The sequence below is a fragment of the Scleropages formosus genome, chromosome 17 (genome assembly GCF_900964775.1).
Source record: "Scleropages formosus chromosome 17, fSclFor1.1, whole genome shotgun sequence".
Taxonomy (NCBI): Eukaryota; Metazoa; Chordata; class Actinopteri; order Osteoglossiformes; family Osteoglossidae; genus Scleropages; species Scleropages formosus.
The window spans coordinates 21,908,745-21,925,379 of NC_041822.1; the positions used below are offsets into that span (position 1 = coordinate 21,908,745).

The following is a 16,635-nucleotide window of genomic DNA, read 5'->3' on the forward strand; positions in this document are numbered from 1 at the left end:
TGAATTAGTGAAAGAAGAGAGTATAAGGCAAAGGCAGCTGGTAGTGCAGTGGTTTGTGATGCTCCCTTGGGACTTGAAAGTGCTAGGTTCAAATCCCACCTCTAACTGCAGTAATCCTGAGCAAGGTACCAATTATTATGTAAACTGAGTTTTTCTTCCAATACAAAACGATCACATTAAAAATGTAAAATCTTCAAATCATCTTTCTTTCACTAAATAGTTATTACTGTTACGCAATCCTTATCGTGTTGTTTTTTGCATATGTTTTTTAATTTATTTGTAATCTTAATTTACGCTGTTACTTTTTGTGCCCCATCTCCCCCACCCATGAACTTGCGAAAAAGACATTTCATTGTCAGCAACCACTGCTGTACGCTGTATTGTTGTGCATTTGACAAATAAAACCTTTGATTGCTCAATCGATAGATTGATTGATTGTAACAATCCAGATGTGGATCGATTTTCCAAGCAGGAATGTGGTCGGTAACAATTCAAATGACACCTGCTACTTGAGCATTTGATACCGGCTCCATGCAATTACTTTGCTTGGAGGCACATTTAAATGCGTTTTATAATTTAATATGTATTTTTCTCTGAGATGCATGTTGCTTTGGAGATAAACACCTTATAAATGTAGATATGTAATGTAAATGCAATATGAGCACAAGTGAAAGCATGATGTACATTGACTATATATCATAGTGCTGGGACTGAGAGAAAAGGTTTTGGTGCTATTTGTATTCATATATTTGAGTCCAGAGGTAAAACATTTCTGAGAATGCAGCAAAAAAGCGAATGAAATAGAAAAGTCCACTGAGCCGGTTACATTTTGAGGTTGTACTTGGACACAACTGATAAGATATCCAGTCATATTTTCTGAATGCGATAATAAAAGCAGTGATCTGCAAATATGCAGATATGGAGCTTGGAAACAGTGATGGACACGTGGAAAACTTCACACAAGTGACTTCAATGACACAGTGTGGCAATGCGATGCCGTTTCCATTTCCATTTTACATGTATTAATTAGTTAATGCTGTTCTCCAAAGCAACTTACAGTGTTAAGGTTACTGTCTCGCTATACAGTATAATTTCAGTATTGCTCTGCAAAAGTGTAATTAAGAAAAAAAACAATTTAATGCAGTGTAATACACTGCAGTGCAACTTAATAAAATATCTTGCAATGTACTGTATAATGCAATGTGATTTAATTGATAAAACAAAAAATTAATGCAATGTTATACATTGTGATACAATCTACTGCAATGTAACATAAAATAAAGCAATGTAATGGAATTCCATGCAATGGAAAGGAATGATTATTCAGCAATACAAATGAAATAAACAAGAAAAGCAAAACAATGAATGCAATGAAATCGAGTGTGACACGTGACGTGAACCCGCTGCGTGGGGCACCCTAAGCACTACAGTCAGATGTCAGGTTATTTGTAATGTGATTTTAGATAAAGTAAGGTAATGCGAAATAATTTAATTACTAAAAAAGTAATATAATGCCGTGTAACGTAACACAGCGCAAACGAGGAGCGCCTCGGACACCCGCCATTTGGGGCGGCGCGAGCGCAACGTTTTGGTGACGTCAGGACGCTCAATACGTGTCACGGGGCGAGGAGGGAAAGGTGAAAGGTCAGAGGCGGCCGTGTGTTTGACTGCGAGAGTGTGTATGAATGTGTTTGTTGTGAGCGTGCTGACCTCGGCGGGAACATGGCGCAGTGCGAGCAGCAGCAGCAGCAACAGCAGCAGCCGGGTAAGCGGCGCGCTCGCGAGTCTTTTTGTCTTACGCGCGCACACAGTCGTGTGGTGTTTTGCCGACTGACGAGTCAGATTCAGAGTCAGTCAGCGGTGGGACTGCGGGGGCAGCTACTCACTGACCAGGCAGGTTTAATTTTACATGTTAACTAGTTAGAGCTGCTCGGTGACTTCGCTTGACGACTAGTTGTCAGGCGCGGTTACGACTAGTTCAGTCAAGTTGTTGTGAGTGACTGAGGTAACCAGACAGACCTCAGACAAGCGGGGAAACACAGTGCTGCTCAGTACTAACTAGTACTCAGAGGTTAGTCGGTCACGCAAGCGTCGCGACAGTAGTTAGTGTTTAATAATATGTTTAACCAGAGGCAGAGCAGTCAAGCAAGGTTATCGTAGGGATGTAAACTGGTTTTCCACCACTGGGGGGTGGAGGGCTGCTTTTAATTTAACTTTTTTTTTCACTGATTTTAACTTTAATTTATCACCAAGTGCTGTGTAGCTAGTAGTACTAGCATGTGTGGGGCTCACTTTAAGCGTGGTGGGGGGTGCAACAGATTACCACTGATATTACTAGTAATACTATTATACTACTATAATACTACTACTATTATACTACTATACTAGTATTACTAGTCCTAGGCTTAGTATTTAGTGGTTTAGTATTACTAGTCCTTCACCCATATGAACATGTCCGGCTCTAATTAGTAATGTTGTTATTATATTGTTAATAACAACTTTTATCTGGCACTTTTACCCAGGTTCAGCTACTTCCTAAAACTGATTATCACTTTTTGCATCAGGTCATTTCACTTTACTTAAGTTAAGGTTGGGGATTGAAACCCATCATCATGTTAATTGAAATTTCATGGCTCTAACCTGCTTACCCCCTTTTTTTTTCTTTAACATTTCCATATACACATACATATGTTTTTACTTGTATTCATTTTTGTTTCATTTATGTAATACTCAGTCTTGAGCAATAATCTCAATGAATAATGTAAAACTGGTCTTTGAATCTTTGCACTTTCTTACTACTACTTCAGTGTAAATGAATGTTGTGACTTTTTATTTGGGAACATTCATTTACACTTACTTGCATGATCAAGTGTACAACTGCTGTATTTTTTTTTTTTAATAAATCTTTTACAAGATTACCACAACTAGTATATTTATGAATTTATCTGACTCTTTCTTTTGTCCAAAGTGACTTACAGAGTTGGGTTTGTACACCTGCTTACAGCAATTTACACATTTATGCGACTGGGTAATTTTAACAGAGTCAATTCACGGTAAGCACCATGAGAAGGGTGGGATTTGAATCCAGAACCCGCTGATTGTAAAGCACTAACCAGCATACTGCCTGATTATTCATTCAAGCCCCTCAATCTTTCACTTCACTCTTTGCGCTTGAGAGATCCAGTGAACACTGGCAGCTCAGGAGGTGTGTGTGTATATTGTATGTAACTGGTGTGTGGTCACACCTCTGCAAGAGCTGCAGGTTCTTGTGGGGGGGGGGTTCATTGCACAGTAATATCAGGTTAACATTAGTCCCCGTTCTCTCTAATCCTATTTCTGTATTTCAAAGTAGCTATTTTGATATAGCGATAGAGCTGAGCCAGGTGAGAACTCGGCACACCTTGGTACAGTGGTTTGTTCCTGTTATTATTCATTGGTTATCGTTGTTGTTTAGGTCTGTGAAATCGATTTTGACGTGCTGACCACATACACTGATCAGCTACAACATTAAAACCACTGACAGGTGCAGTGAATAACATTGATTCTTGTTACAATGGTACCTGTCAAGGAGTGGGATATATTAGGTAGAAAGTAAACAGTCACTTCTTGAATTTGATCTGTTGGAAGCAGAAAAAATGGGCAAGCATAAGGATCTGAGCGACTTTGACAAGGGCCAAATTGTGATGGGTAGATGACTGGCTCGGAGCATCTCCAAAACGGCAGGTCTTGTAGGGTGTTCCCTGTATACAGTTGTTTGTACTTACCAAAAGTGGTCCAAGGAAGGACAACCGGTGAACCGGCGACAGGGCCATGAGCGCCCGAGGCTCACTGGTGCGTGTGGGGAGCGAAGGCTAGCCTGTCTGGTCCAATCCCACAGAAGAGCTACTGTAGCACAAACTGCTGGAAACCTTAATGCTGGCCATGATAGAAAGGTGTCGGAACACACAGTGTATCGCAGACCGGTAAGAGTGGCCATACTGACCCCTGTCCACATTATATCCTGGCATTCATGTGGATGTTACTTTGACACATACTACCTACCTAAAGATTGTTGCAGACCACATACACCCCTTTATTGCAATGGTATTCACTGATGGCAGTGGCCCTGCCACACTGCAAAAATTGTTCAGGAATGGTTTGAGGAACATGACAAAGAGTTTTGTCTGATCGAGCATCTGTGGGATGTGCTGGAGAAACAAGTCCTATCCACGGAAGCCCCACCTCGCAACTTAGAGGACTTAAAGGATCTGCTGCTGACGTCTTGGTGCTAGGTACCACAGGACACTTTCAGAGCTCTGAGTCCATTCCTTGATAAGTCAGAGCTGTTTCGGGAGCTCGAGGGGGACCTACACAATATTAGGCAGGTTGTTTTCATGTTGTGTAATGTTGTGATCGGTGTATGTGCTGCACTCAGTAACTTATTGGACTCACTGCCACGTTGCACCGCTGCGCTGGTGAGCTGTCAGCACATGTGACACAGCAGAGTGTATTGTCTGTACCACGTGTAGAGTCCCTTCAAAAAGGTTTGTCCTCCACTTGTGTCCGTAGATTTGAAAGGGCTGGTTTCCACCACTGGTGTGACTGAGCCCTTCCATCTGGGTGCTAGTTGTACTTTTTTTAACTATATTGTCAATTTAACAGTGGTCAACAGAGGCTTAAAAATATTGAACATGGCAGCAACAGGTAGCGTAACCTTATCTACTAGTAGACATCTTTAGAGAAGGTGTTGTCTTTACAGGCTGGTGAGGAGAATTGTAAATAGTCGTAGCCGCCAAAATGTTTTTGTTTTGTTTTTGAGGGAGAAATGGCCTTTTCATTCTGATTGTCATTTGTCTGTTTTTAGCACAGCACTTGTTTCCATTAGATCCACATTTGATAATGCGAGGTAAAATTAAAAAAAAAAAAAATACTTGGTCTGCGGTTCATTTTGTATGGTTTACATTTTCCTGGCTTGCAAAGGTTTTCTCTGCAGTGTTGATATTCATTTTATTGTGGAGCGCTACTTTTAGAAGCCACCTGTCTCTCTTCCAGCCTCGTCCCCTGAAGATGACAAGGCTGCTGCCATTATCAGCCTCAACTTCATAGTCCCTAAGAAGGAGATCAATATGGTGCCTGACATGGGCAAGTGGAAGCGTTCACAGGTACTGAGCAAAAGTCCCTTTCCGCTCATTCATCAGGGTCTGTAATGCTGCAGGTCTTTGGTTTGCGACTCGGAGGCTACCCGTTGGTGATTCATTGGACGGACTTTACTGTTTCTCTTGGGTTGTAGAGTTTGTTGGGTTACATTCTAGCTGAGCTCTTAATTTATCAACCGTAATTGGAACTTGGGACCAAGAAGGAATGTATTATAGTATTCAGATCACTTTAAACTGCATGCAGTAGTTTAGAACTTGTAATATTTTTCAGTTATGTTGAAACTAAACTAAATTTCTCTTAACTGTTACTGATGTTTCTGCTAATTAAACATGACTGGAAGTCTTCATAGTTTGCTTTGTAACTTTAAAAAAGCCTTTACCACATATTTACAATCACATGCACACACACATTGTCTGAAACCGCTTGTCCCGAGTGGGGTTGCGGCGAGCCGGAGCCTAACCCGCCAACACAGGGCACAAGGCTAGAGTCGGAGGAGACACGCTCAGGATGGGATGCCAGTCCGTCACAAGGCACCCTCAGCAGGGCTCGAACCCCAGACCCACCGGAGAGCAGGCCTTGACCAAATCCGCTGCACCACCGCGCCCCCTTATTTACAATCAGTAAAAGCTTAATACAGACAAAGCTTGATTATTTGTTGGTTAGGTTAAATGCCTTCTCACATGCTCTTGTTCAGTGAAGATTGCTGATCAGTTCGTTACCTAAACACATGCGATTGTCATCTAGTAATTGAACTTCTCAGAAACTACCATGATGAGCTGTGAACGCTGTGGAAGTGTGTTGACTCCGCATGGTCCCACGCTCCTGTTGTGTGCTTTACTCCCATCTATTGGCTGGGTTCAGAAATGTGGTTAGCATTTACTCTGCTACATACAGAAATGTTAGAAGATAGAAAGATGAGGTTGAAGCAGTTTAAAACTAAACCGGAAGATGCGTGCATTTCCGAAAATTCTTAATGCGACGGCTGGTAATATGAAAAGCCATTCTATTTGATTTAGTGCAGATTTCAGTCCTTTAATGTTCAAGGGCCAACATTTATTATAGTTAACCTATAAATACATGCTGTTTTGAAGGGTCAAAAATAAATCCACCAGGAAGTGTATGTATATAAGGATGCATTTTTCTTGATTACCACTAATTCAGTTGTAATGCAGCTGGAAAAGCAAGAGCGAGTTCTCAGCTTATGCATTCAATTTGAGATTTGAATCATGCACGGCATTCCCATACAATCCTCGCCCAGGCTGAATAATTGAATACTCAGATTGAAGAAAAAAAACACCAGGACTTTGTTCTGCACACAAGGATGTACATTTTCCACTCATGAATGAAAATTTATTTCTAAACAGATATTTTTGAAATTTGGTCCAGATAAAAGCCTCTTAACCATAATAATGAAAACATTTGGGCGAGAAAAAAAATGTTTCCTGTCCTGTTAGTTGCTGAATGCTTCAACTTGTGTGCTGTTTGGGTTTCTTTTCTGTTTCCTCTGACCCAAGGCCTATGCAGATTACATAGGCTTCATCCTGACGCTCAATGAGGCTGTGAAGGGAAAGAAGCTCACCTGTGAATACAAAGTGTCAGAGGTATGCCAGCGTACTGCCAAGTATCAACAGGTTCCTTTTTTAAATTCTAGCTACATTGAGACTAAAACTAATTTAAAAGGACTGAAAATAAAAATGTTGTGACTCCTCAAATTCCTGTTCTATGCTGATTGTTGACCGATTTATTCCATAAACGCATGCAACATTTGTTATTGAGCGCCAGCACTCACAAATACCGACGTAAACGCTGGAAGCGAGTTGAATAAATCTGGTCTCGCACTCATACTGTTTGGCTACGTTTTAATGCTGACCAATGACTGGAAATGCAAGTGACTTTTGCTTGGCAACAGTTTTTTGCAAGTCAAGAACTTGCAGCTGAAAATAATTAAAAGGGAAAGTATTTGTATCTTCAAAAACCTGTAACTCAAACTTTTGTAACCCTAGCACCCACTTTATATTGGTATGAAATCAGTAGTGTAAGTACCCGCAATGCTTGCAGCCATCAGCCTTTTGTCACCTTGGAATTTGATTTCTGTTAATCACCATTTTAACTTGTATGACTGCTTGTTGGGATACTATATGGGTAACGGTAAAATTAATATCCTAAAGCAAAAATTTATATCCCTCACCTTAGCAAAAATTGATTAGGTCCTATTTATCAGTCAGTTATTCTTGCACGTTGCACTGTTGGTTTGATGGGACTATTAGCCACTTTGGATAGTTGTGTCCACCATCTACATGAGTCTGAATAATTTTAAATACCAAATTCCTCTGTTTAAAAGCTCGTCCTTCTATATCCACTTATTGCATTGACATTACATTGTGATATACAGTAGCTTGTTGCATTATGGATTGCTTTTTTACTTGACCTGTAAGAGTTTCTCCCTTTACATGGCAGACGGTGGAGAAGCTGCTCTCCCTACTGAACACCCTGGACCGCTGGATCGATGAGACCCCACCCATGGACCAGCCATCCCGCTTTGGGAACAAGGCCTTTAGGACCTGGTACGCCAAGCTGGAGCAGGTGTGTTCCCTGGCCAGCTGCTCACACTCCCCAGGATGTCACTCGTTCATTCGCTTCACTGCAGCTTATATTCTACAGGGTGGCTTTCAGAGTTCACGCTCTGTATTAGTGTGGTGGCCTGTTTTACTCACTTATTAAAACTTGGCATCTTTCTGTGGTGTAGAATAGCAGGGTCTCTAATTTTAAAAAGTGTTTGGCTATACCTGTTCCTTCAACCTCTACAGCTGTCCATCAACAGGTCTTATTAAAATTGTTAAAACTGTTGTAATTCACTGTTCACCTCATATTTTGGTGGCCCATCTACCTCAATGGGCAACTTGGTTTTCACGGTAACTGCTTTATTTCTCTGTAACGTATTGATGCCATAGCTCACTTGGCGTGCATGTGCATTGCAGGAGGCAGAGGCCCTGGTGTCCACAGTCATCCCCTCCAGTGTAAGAGCTGCCGCCCCAGAGATTGCCGTCTATCTCAAGGAGTCTGTGGGGAACTCCACGAGGATAGACTACGGAACAGGTAACTGCCGGTCCGTTATTCCCGTATGAAATTCCTGGTCTTTCTGTCGTCGCAGGTTGCAAGTCTTGGCTGCGCTAATTAGTACCGAACTGAAAGCTGGACTGTGAGGAGTCATTGGAGACTTGGGTCTTCACAGGAGAGCTGCTGCAGTAAAAATCATGGTGTCCTTCAGTGCAAGTGTGTTCCCTCCAGTTACATTATTTGTACACTTCTCAACACCACAGTTTGTTCACTTTATTACCTTGTTCTGCTTAGTTTGCTGGTTAAATTATAAAAAAAAAAAAAAAAAGCTACAAAGGTATAATCTGAGTGCAGAAACACCCAAGCGCATAGTTCATAGCACAAAGAATGGTTGTCTTGGAATAAATGTTTACTGTGAACTACACGTCTCGCTCACAGAGGAGCAGGAGTGAATGGATTTAATTCAGTTACAGAATTGATGTTCTGGTCCCATATTGGTCAATCTGCAGGAGATTTCTGTCAGAACTGAAATTTGTCTCTTCTGTTCACAACAATGCTGCTTGCACTTGCTAAACTCCTGCGATTTAGCCATTCTTTTTTTTCCCCCCACTGTAAAGGACGCACTTTTAAATGTATCTCCCAAATTGTATAGATTACAGTGCAGTGTTATTTAAATGTACAAAATTAATTCTATAACATATTTACATGTGGAACTTCAACAGTGTCTTGAGTCAGTGTTTTTAATGCCCGTACAGGACATGAGGCTGCCTTTGCTGCCTTCCTCTGCTGCCTCTGTAAGATCGGAGCCTTGCGGGTGGATGACCAGCTTGCCATCATATTTAAGGTGTTTGACAGGTGAGAGAGGCCCATGTTCCTGGTGTAGTACTCTTGACCCTACTTTCCATAAAGTGATGCTGTAAAAGTTGAATGACCCCTCTGCACATTGAGTTGAGCTGGTTTTGTTGACCCTCCTATGATTTATTGCAACTCTTCCCAGTTAATCCTCCAGTAACAGAATTCTGCTCTGAGAATAATCTCAAAAATTACTTCTTTGTGGCCACTAGTTTGCCATCCTTGGTTTTAACAGGGGAAACCACGTGAGGCAGGGGGGGTCCTGAATACGCTGTGCTTTTAAAAGTAGTATCTGCAACTTGAGTTTGTTTTTAAATTGTAAATGGTTTATATTCATTTAAATTGGCCTTAATGAAACAACAAAAATTAGTGGAATTTGGAAGGGAGGCACTGACTGTTAGAGCTCCGCCTCTCACGTTGCATTCAGGTACCTCCAAGTGATGCGGAAGCTGCAGAAGACCTACAGGATGGAGCCGGCCGGCAGCCAGGGGGTCTGGGGACTCGATGATTTCCAGTTTCTGCCGTTCATCTGGGGAAGCTCACAGCTTATAGGTACTCTTTGTTTGCCTGTAGCATTACAAAGTTGAGTGTAAACAAATGAAAAATCTGCCTTTGGCACTGCAAAATTTAACGAAAACCTAGGTAGTGGGGAAAATAGTGGTTTAAGCCATTACTGAAGAATCAAGATTCTTTTACAGTACCTCTGCGTAAGTTACTTAGGCACTAACCCCTAATTACTCCAGTTAAAAAATAATTCCCAACTTTCTAAATAAGTAAAACATCACAAGCTGGTATATAAACCTGGTATTGGATGATACTTTGGACAAAAGTATTAGCTAATTACTAAAGCTAATATCATTTGATGTCTCAATGTAGAATCGAGGGGGAAATTCAAGGTACACCTAGTGGCAATGCAGTGTAACACACATGCTTGGCCCTCTTTGTTTTAGATCACCCCACGCTGGAGCCTAGGCACTTTGTGGAGGAGAAGATAGTAAATGAGCACCATCAGGACTACATGTTTCTGGAGTGCATCAAATTTATTAATGAGGTGAGGGTGTCTGCACTGTGACGTGCTGAAATGAACTGGCCTTGTGTGTTTGGTTTCTCTTGTTGCAGGCGGTGTTTGTGACGTATGCTCCCAGAACAAGTACAGTGTCTCAAAGCAATTTAACTATGTAATTTTGTCTGCTCAAGCAGTAAAATATTAGTTTCTAGTGTGTCAACTCCTCAGTGCCTATATCCGTTTTTTATTTGTAAACCGCTGACACAAGTAACCTACACAGCGAGAGAGCAAGATGTTGAGAGTTGAGGGCTCATGCATTCCTTAGTCTCTTTCATTGTGTCAGTGGCTAACCAGAGAGGCAACCCACCCCCCAGCTCACACACACCCTCACCCGTCATTCGGGTGTCCGTTGTTTTCCTCCTGCTTGCCTCGTAGGGAATCCCCCAGACACCTCTGGGGTGAGGGGCTGCCCTTTCTTATAATGCAGGGTTGTGATCTGTAAGGCAGGGGTGGGAAGGAGGAGGCAGCTGGGGCACTGTGCTTTATCAGCGGGGGTCACTGAACCCCTCATAGACCTGTCGTTGATGTGTCAGCACATTTTGAATTTTTAATCGGGTGCGCACGTATGTGTGTCTGCACATTGGTCTGTGTGCATGTGAGACTTGTGGCTGGTGGGGCCTTTTTCCCAACCTGTGACTCTCAACCTTAGATTCTTTCCGTCAGATTGTCTCTCTCTCTCCTGCCACAGATGAAGACTGGACCATTTGCAGAACACTCCAACCAGCTGTGGAACATCAGTGCTGTGCCCACATGGTCCAAAGTCAATCAGGGACTCATTAGGATGTACAAAGCAGAGGTATGAGATCTTACATTTATAATTTGTTTTCCTAAGTAACGAACAACTCAGTAAGCAAAAGTGCATCTACAATAAACAGTTTTAGATACACACAGCTGCTAAAACACAGCTTGTTCGTGTGATAGTCGTCATTACAGGTGTACATGTACGAGTAGTTGCCCATAGAACCGACAGTCGGTCAGGAAGAATAATGGTGCTATGATACAAATTTCTGAAGCTGTCAGAAGTTGAGGAGAGAGGTGGGTTTGAAAGAGATGCATTCTGAGACTCTTCTTGAGTGCTATTACCTATTTGGCAGTTCTGAGAGAGGTTGTTGTACCGCATATGGGCAAACCTGAGAATGGAAGAATTTTTGATTTGGAGACCCTTTATAGTGAGACCACTAAGCAGCGAGAGGCAGAGAAGCATAGAACTCTTCCTGGTGTGTGTGTGTGTGTGTGTGTTTGTTTGTTTGTTTGTTCTTTGTCTTTTCTAAAAGCCAACATAAATATTTTTCTGTTTACAAGCAATAAAAATACTCCACTGTGTAGTGGTATGTATGTGTTTATACAGGATGAACGTTTGCCTCAGAGGAATATTTACCAGAAGCTGTTTTGTGGTTTCGCTTCACTGTTCCGGCCCTGTCCAGGCAGTTGCCCTTTTACTTACTGCTATAAGCATTACTGCGGAATTTGCCAAACTCGGTCAATGCACACCTACCTAGTGTGATCCACAGTGGAGGTTGTAAGGTTTTTTTGGATGTGCTCTAAACACCGAGTTTAAATAATTAACATTTTATTATCTGTGAACCTGTTAATGTGTTTCACGTGCCTTGCGGCATGCTGCTGTTCAATCAACGGTTGTTAATGGTTTAATCAATGCTAATTCAGCCGTTGTTGTGCATCCTGTGCGGGAGGCATTTGTGGCGCCCATGGCGAGTCAAGGTCACCTGGATCTGCCCTTGGTTTGTACTGCGCTGTCAAATTCTTTTCTGATAGTTCTTTAAAATTGGTTTGTGTGCCTTTTATTTAGCCTCAATTTCTCTCCTTCCTGAGACTGTATTATCCCTCTGGGGTTTAGTTTTAATTCTGAAAATGACAAATATCGAATACATTTATCCCCTATTATCAAGTCCTTCTTTGTTCCTGAAAATGGACCAAAGATCAAAAAAAGGGTAATGAAATTACTTTTGAGGAAAAATTCTTATATATGCCTAGCCCTTCCCAAATTCACTCTAGAATTGCCCTGAATTATGCCTAATGTAATAAAATATTTAGAATAGTGAAATATAGTCAGTTAAAATGAATAACTGTATTGCTTGTTCTTGGAGAACTATGGTTTGTTTCTGAGAAGCATTTTTTGAATCATACAAATGGTTGTAGCAGCTAATATGGGCTGGTATATAGAAGGCTTCCTCACTATTTACCTATGGGTCCAAAGGCAGCAGCTGTAACCATTACATTACCAGCTGCCCCGCCACTGAGAACGTGGGTCCATGCTTCCCACAATGCAAGTGCATCTTAGTCGGCCTCCCACAGCTGCCCGGGGCAGAGTTCAAATGTGACATCAGCTAGTCGCACTGGACCGAATATCGTGGGCCAGTACCAAATGTCACAGATGGGGTAAATAAAAATCCAAACCAATTAACCATAAGTTTAACCCCCAAATAACTGAGGATGAGTGTAGTTTTTTTTAAATAAAAAAAGTCATTCTAAACTTTTTTTTTTTATGGGCTGTATTGTTATAATTATGTCTCGTCATATTTCTGCCCAGTGGTTTAATGAAGTCATAGATGAGCAAGGGAGGGTTAAAGGAAGCCTGCACCCCAGTGAACCACACCTTCCACACCCACATCCTGTGCTGCTACCAGAATATTCTACACTCCCCCTTCCTTCTTGCGCCTGTGTGCTCATATCCTTTAGAGCTCGCTGTGTATATTTGTGTGTGTGTTTGCGAGGTTTATGTTTCTTTCTTCTGTGAGAAGTGATTAAATCACCATGACAAATTAAATAAAACCAGTCAGGATAACTCCACAGTAATTCATTATGTGGACGATGTGTTAAAATAAAAAAAAAGTGTAAATTAAACTGGTGCAATGATAACTTAACGTGTGTGTTGATAAAGTGTAAATAAACGTGGGAGGAGAAAAATAAATGGATAACAGGATATGAACACTAAGCAAATTTTAGTTTCACAGCAAATCTTAGTTGGCACAGCTTAGAGTCTTAAATACCTGTAATTGTAGTTTTATTTTGAGGCATGTTGTCCAGATGACATGTCCAATATTTTAAATATAGCTAGTTCTTAAGTTTCTGTCCTTTGTACAGGTGCATCAGCCATGTCTAGGCCTCCGTTTATTAGCAGGTTGGCACGGCATCTGACTAGTGATCATTTTGGACGTGGTGAAACAAAAGCAAATAGAATGTGTAAGAGTGCTTTCTGGAACATGACTTGCATTGGTGTCCAGATTCAGAATGTACAGCTCCACTTCTCTAGGGACACAGAGCTTAATGAAATTCTGGGCACCATGTTTAAGTGCATTTAATTGTCACAGCAGTGTTCAGATACATATGTCAGAGGCTAATGGAAACGTGTGTGTGTGTGTGTGTGTGTGTGTCTGTGAGAGAAAGGTATTGAATGTGCTATCAGTTGATGGCACAGAATGTCCTTTATAAGGTCCATTCTGTCTCAGCATTATAGCATCTACAGTCTGGAGATGTATTTTAAAATGTCTTCTACAGTAGTCAGAAACGAGTATCCAACACAGATGTCTCCTCGAGATTGACCAATACGCGAGATGCATGCGCAATTCTGAACTCCATGGGACTTAAGTAATGACTCTCTGGCTGAAGTAAATCCATTTGTTGCTGTTGCTCTGTGACTGAGCTGTGTAGTTCACACTAAACACTTTCTCCATGGACCCTCATTTCCAAGACACCCGTCCTTTGTGCCGCGAACGTTATGTGAACATGCTTCTGGACTTGCACCATATCTATCAATCCATTATCCTAAAACTGCTTCTACAGTATAGTATCACGGTGGTCCACAGCAATTTAGAGTGAGCAGTCCACCTGAAATACGTTGGGAGTGTAGGAGGACACCAGGGCACCCAGAGGAGCCCCAGACAGGAGGGAGAATGTGCAAACTCCAGCCACACTGAGCCAGATTTGACCCCACGTCTAAACCCACAGTCCATGAGCTGTGAGATACCAGAACTGCCAACTGCACCATGTATGTGAATAAACAATTGAAGTCTCCTCAGAATAAGTTGAAGGCCGTTAAGCTGACGCGTTGTTTGTAGTATCTGCGGCCATATTCATTTCTTTAGGAATATCCTCCCCCTGACCTGCTTCCCACAGTAAGTCCTTAACTGTGCTTCTCTTCTCACCTGCAGTGTCTGGAGAAGTTCCCCGTCATTCAGCACTTCAAGTTTGGCAGCCTGCTCCCCATCCAGCCGGTGAAGCCCTGAAGGGTCACAGAAGAAGAGTGTGACGGAGGCAGTCAACATGGTGGGGATGGGGTGGGGTGGTTCAGCTCTTAGGAATCTCTGTACAGTAATCCCTGTTTTTACTTTGTACCCCCATCTTACCCACCTCCAGTGTTCTTCTGATTTTACCACCCAAATCATTCACATTGTGTGTCACTTTGAATGTGTGCACTAGCAAAAAGTGGCAGTCATCAACAATGCTTTTCTGAAAATTTTTACCTGTGTACCTATTTATTTATGTAAAAAAAAAAAAAAATATATAATGTGCATAGAGGTGTGTAGGTAAACCATAGGTGAGCAACAACTGGTGTGAGAAGTGTGATCTGCTGTGGGTTCCACTTGCTGATCTAACCAAATTTTAACTTATTTTGTACACAACCTATAGTGTGCAGTGGTTTGAGGGAGGGAGGGGGTCAGTGAATGAGGTTTCATTAGGGGTGTTTTTGTAAAGAAAGCTGAATTGGTTTCTTTCATTTTCAAAGATTTGTTGACATTATTTAAATTAGATGTAAATGGGCAAGAACGGATGCTGTCAGCAGTTCAGATTTGCAGTTGCTTCTTTCCAACAGAAGGCATTGCCACAAAGTGGAGATGAGCATAGAATGCTCTGATCTTTTGAGGTATAACTTTTATTTGTTAAATTCAAATTCTTTACATTTAAGAAAGCAACAACAAAGAACAAGTGTTCTGTTTGGTAACATGTTCTCAATATGACCTTAAATCGTTCTAGAAATCAGTTTTAATAGCCGCTCCTGTGTCTCACCATAATTGATTAAAAAAGAATATTAATTTAAAAAATAACAACGTAGGTGCTTTTTCAGACAAGTTTTGGAATATTGTATTTGGTCATTAAAATGGATTCTGCTAGATGTACTGGTCTTTTGTACTGAACAAAAGAGGGCTGCATTTAATTTTGGGGCGTAGATGATAAGCACAAAACCCCAAACGCATCAGTACTGTGGAGCTGTAGCCGTAGTGACGGCGCTAGTGCTCTGCCAGGTATTCCTTCGGACAGAAGACTGGGGTGAAATAATGCAGTACCTATGCAGTCCCACCCGGCACCTTCCTCGTGCACCCGAAGACAAAAGGTTAGGTTTCTAGCCAGTTCACAAGATGACTGTTTGAGCCCAGGGGACATGTTAACCCCAGTCCAGTGCTGGGGCACCCAGGATGGGCAATGCCAGTTTGTGGAGAGGGCACATCTTAGCATATTATTTTAACTCCATTTTTTTCCCCAATTTGTGTCTTAAGGACCAGTTCCCTGTAATGTTGTCCATCACCTGACACTGCATGAGGACTAGGGAGTCACTGCTGTGTGTGTGAGTGAGTGTGAGAGAGAGAGTTTGAAAGCCCAGAAGCTGCTAAACACTGATATTTTGTGCCAAAAGTACAGTTCCAGTCAGGGCCCATTGACACACATGCAATTCCTTCCCCCGATAAACCTCAGGCAACTCGGTTAACCAGAGGGTATAGTAGGTGCATCCCTGTAGAACAATTTTAAAGTGCTTTGAATTTGTATGCTGTTCTAGTGCTATAGTACAGTTAACTTCTTGGTGATGTGACACGGCATGATGTGCTTTTTTTTTTTTTATTTTTATTTTATTTTATTTAAAAACTTGCTCTGTACTTCCTAAGAAATGATCTGCCTGTGTCACCCAGTAGATGACTATTGGTTAAAGACTTCGGTATTGAGTATCTTATAGAGCCTTTGAGCTAAGGCTAGTCCTGTGCTGTAATGCAATGCTGAGTTCTTGAAGCCAAGGCATTGGATTTAAACCCCATAAATACTCGCATTGTGTACTACGTGGATCCTTCTAGAATAGGTTGAACTTACAAAAGGAAATAAACTTTAAATATGCAATAACTGCATGCAGGATATGGTATTTTGTGGTGTTCAGATACCTCTTTTCTTTTCATGAGTCTCTCTAAAGGTGAGAAACATTACTTTTTTTTTTTTTTTTAAAAAAAAAAAAGCAAGGATTTCACAGAAGCTTTGTTTACCAAACATCCATAGTGAGGGTCATACTGGCACTACCCCAGTAAACTATGCAAATGGAGAACAGTGTGTGATGAGTGAGCCATAAGTTGATATATATGTAAAAATAAGCAAAGCACATTTAGAAGCAGATAGATGTTAGTTTTTTCTCCGTGTTTCTTAGGAAGGCGCAGTATCCCCTCTGAACCACGCGGAGGCGCTCTTCCTACATCACTTTTTCTCGGGTCGCGTAAGCCCGATGTAACGGAACAATCGGGGGCTATTTT

The 16,635-nt window shown here is 41.6% G+C and overlaps 1 protein-coding gene across 1 annotated transcript; it reads left to right on the forward strand.

Annotated features, from left to right (window-relative positions):
- Positions 1 to 1,628: 1,628 nt before the first annotated feature.
- Positions 1,629 to 16,187, forward strand: ptpa (protein phosphatase 2 phosphatase activator). The gene is made up of 10 exons (XM_018758221.2): positions 1,629 to 1,765; positions 5,032 to 5,141; positions 6,651 to 6,737; positions 7,594 to 7,719; positions 8,115 to 8,232; positions 8,949 to 9,048; positions 9,473 to 9,597; positions 9,996 to 10,096; positions 10,800 to 10,907; positions 14,281 to 16,187. Exons 1-10 carry the CDS (start codon positions 1,723 to 1,725, stop codon positions 14,353 to 14,355), a joined length of 993 nt encoding a protein of 330 aa, XP_018613737.1. The 5' UTR covers positions 1,629 to 1,722; the 3' UTR covers positions 14,356 to 16,187.
- Positions 16,188 to 16,635: the final 448 nt, after the last annotated feature.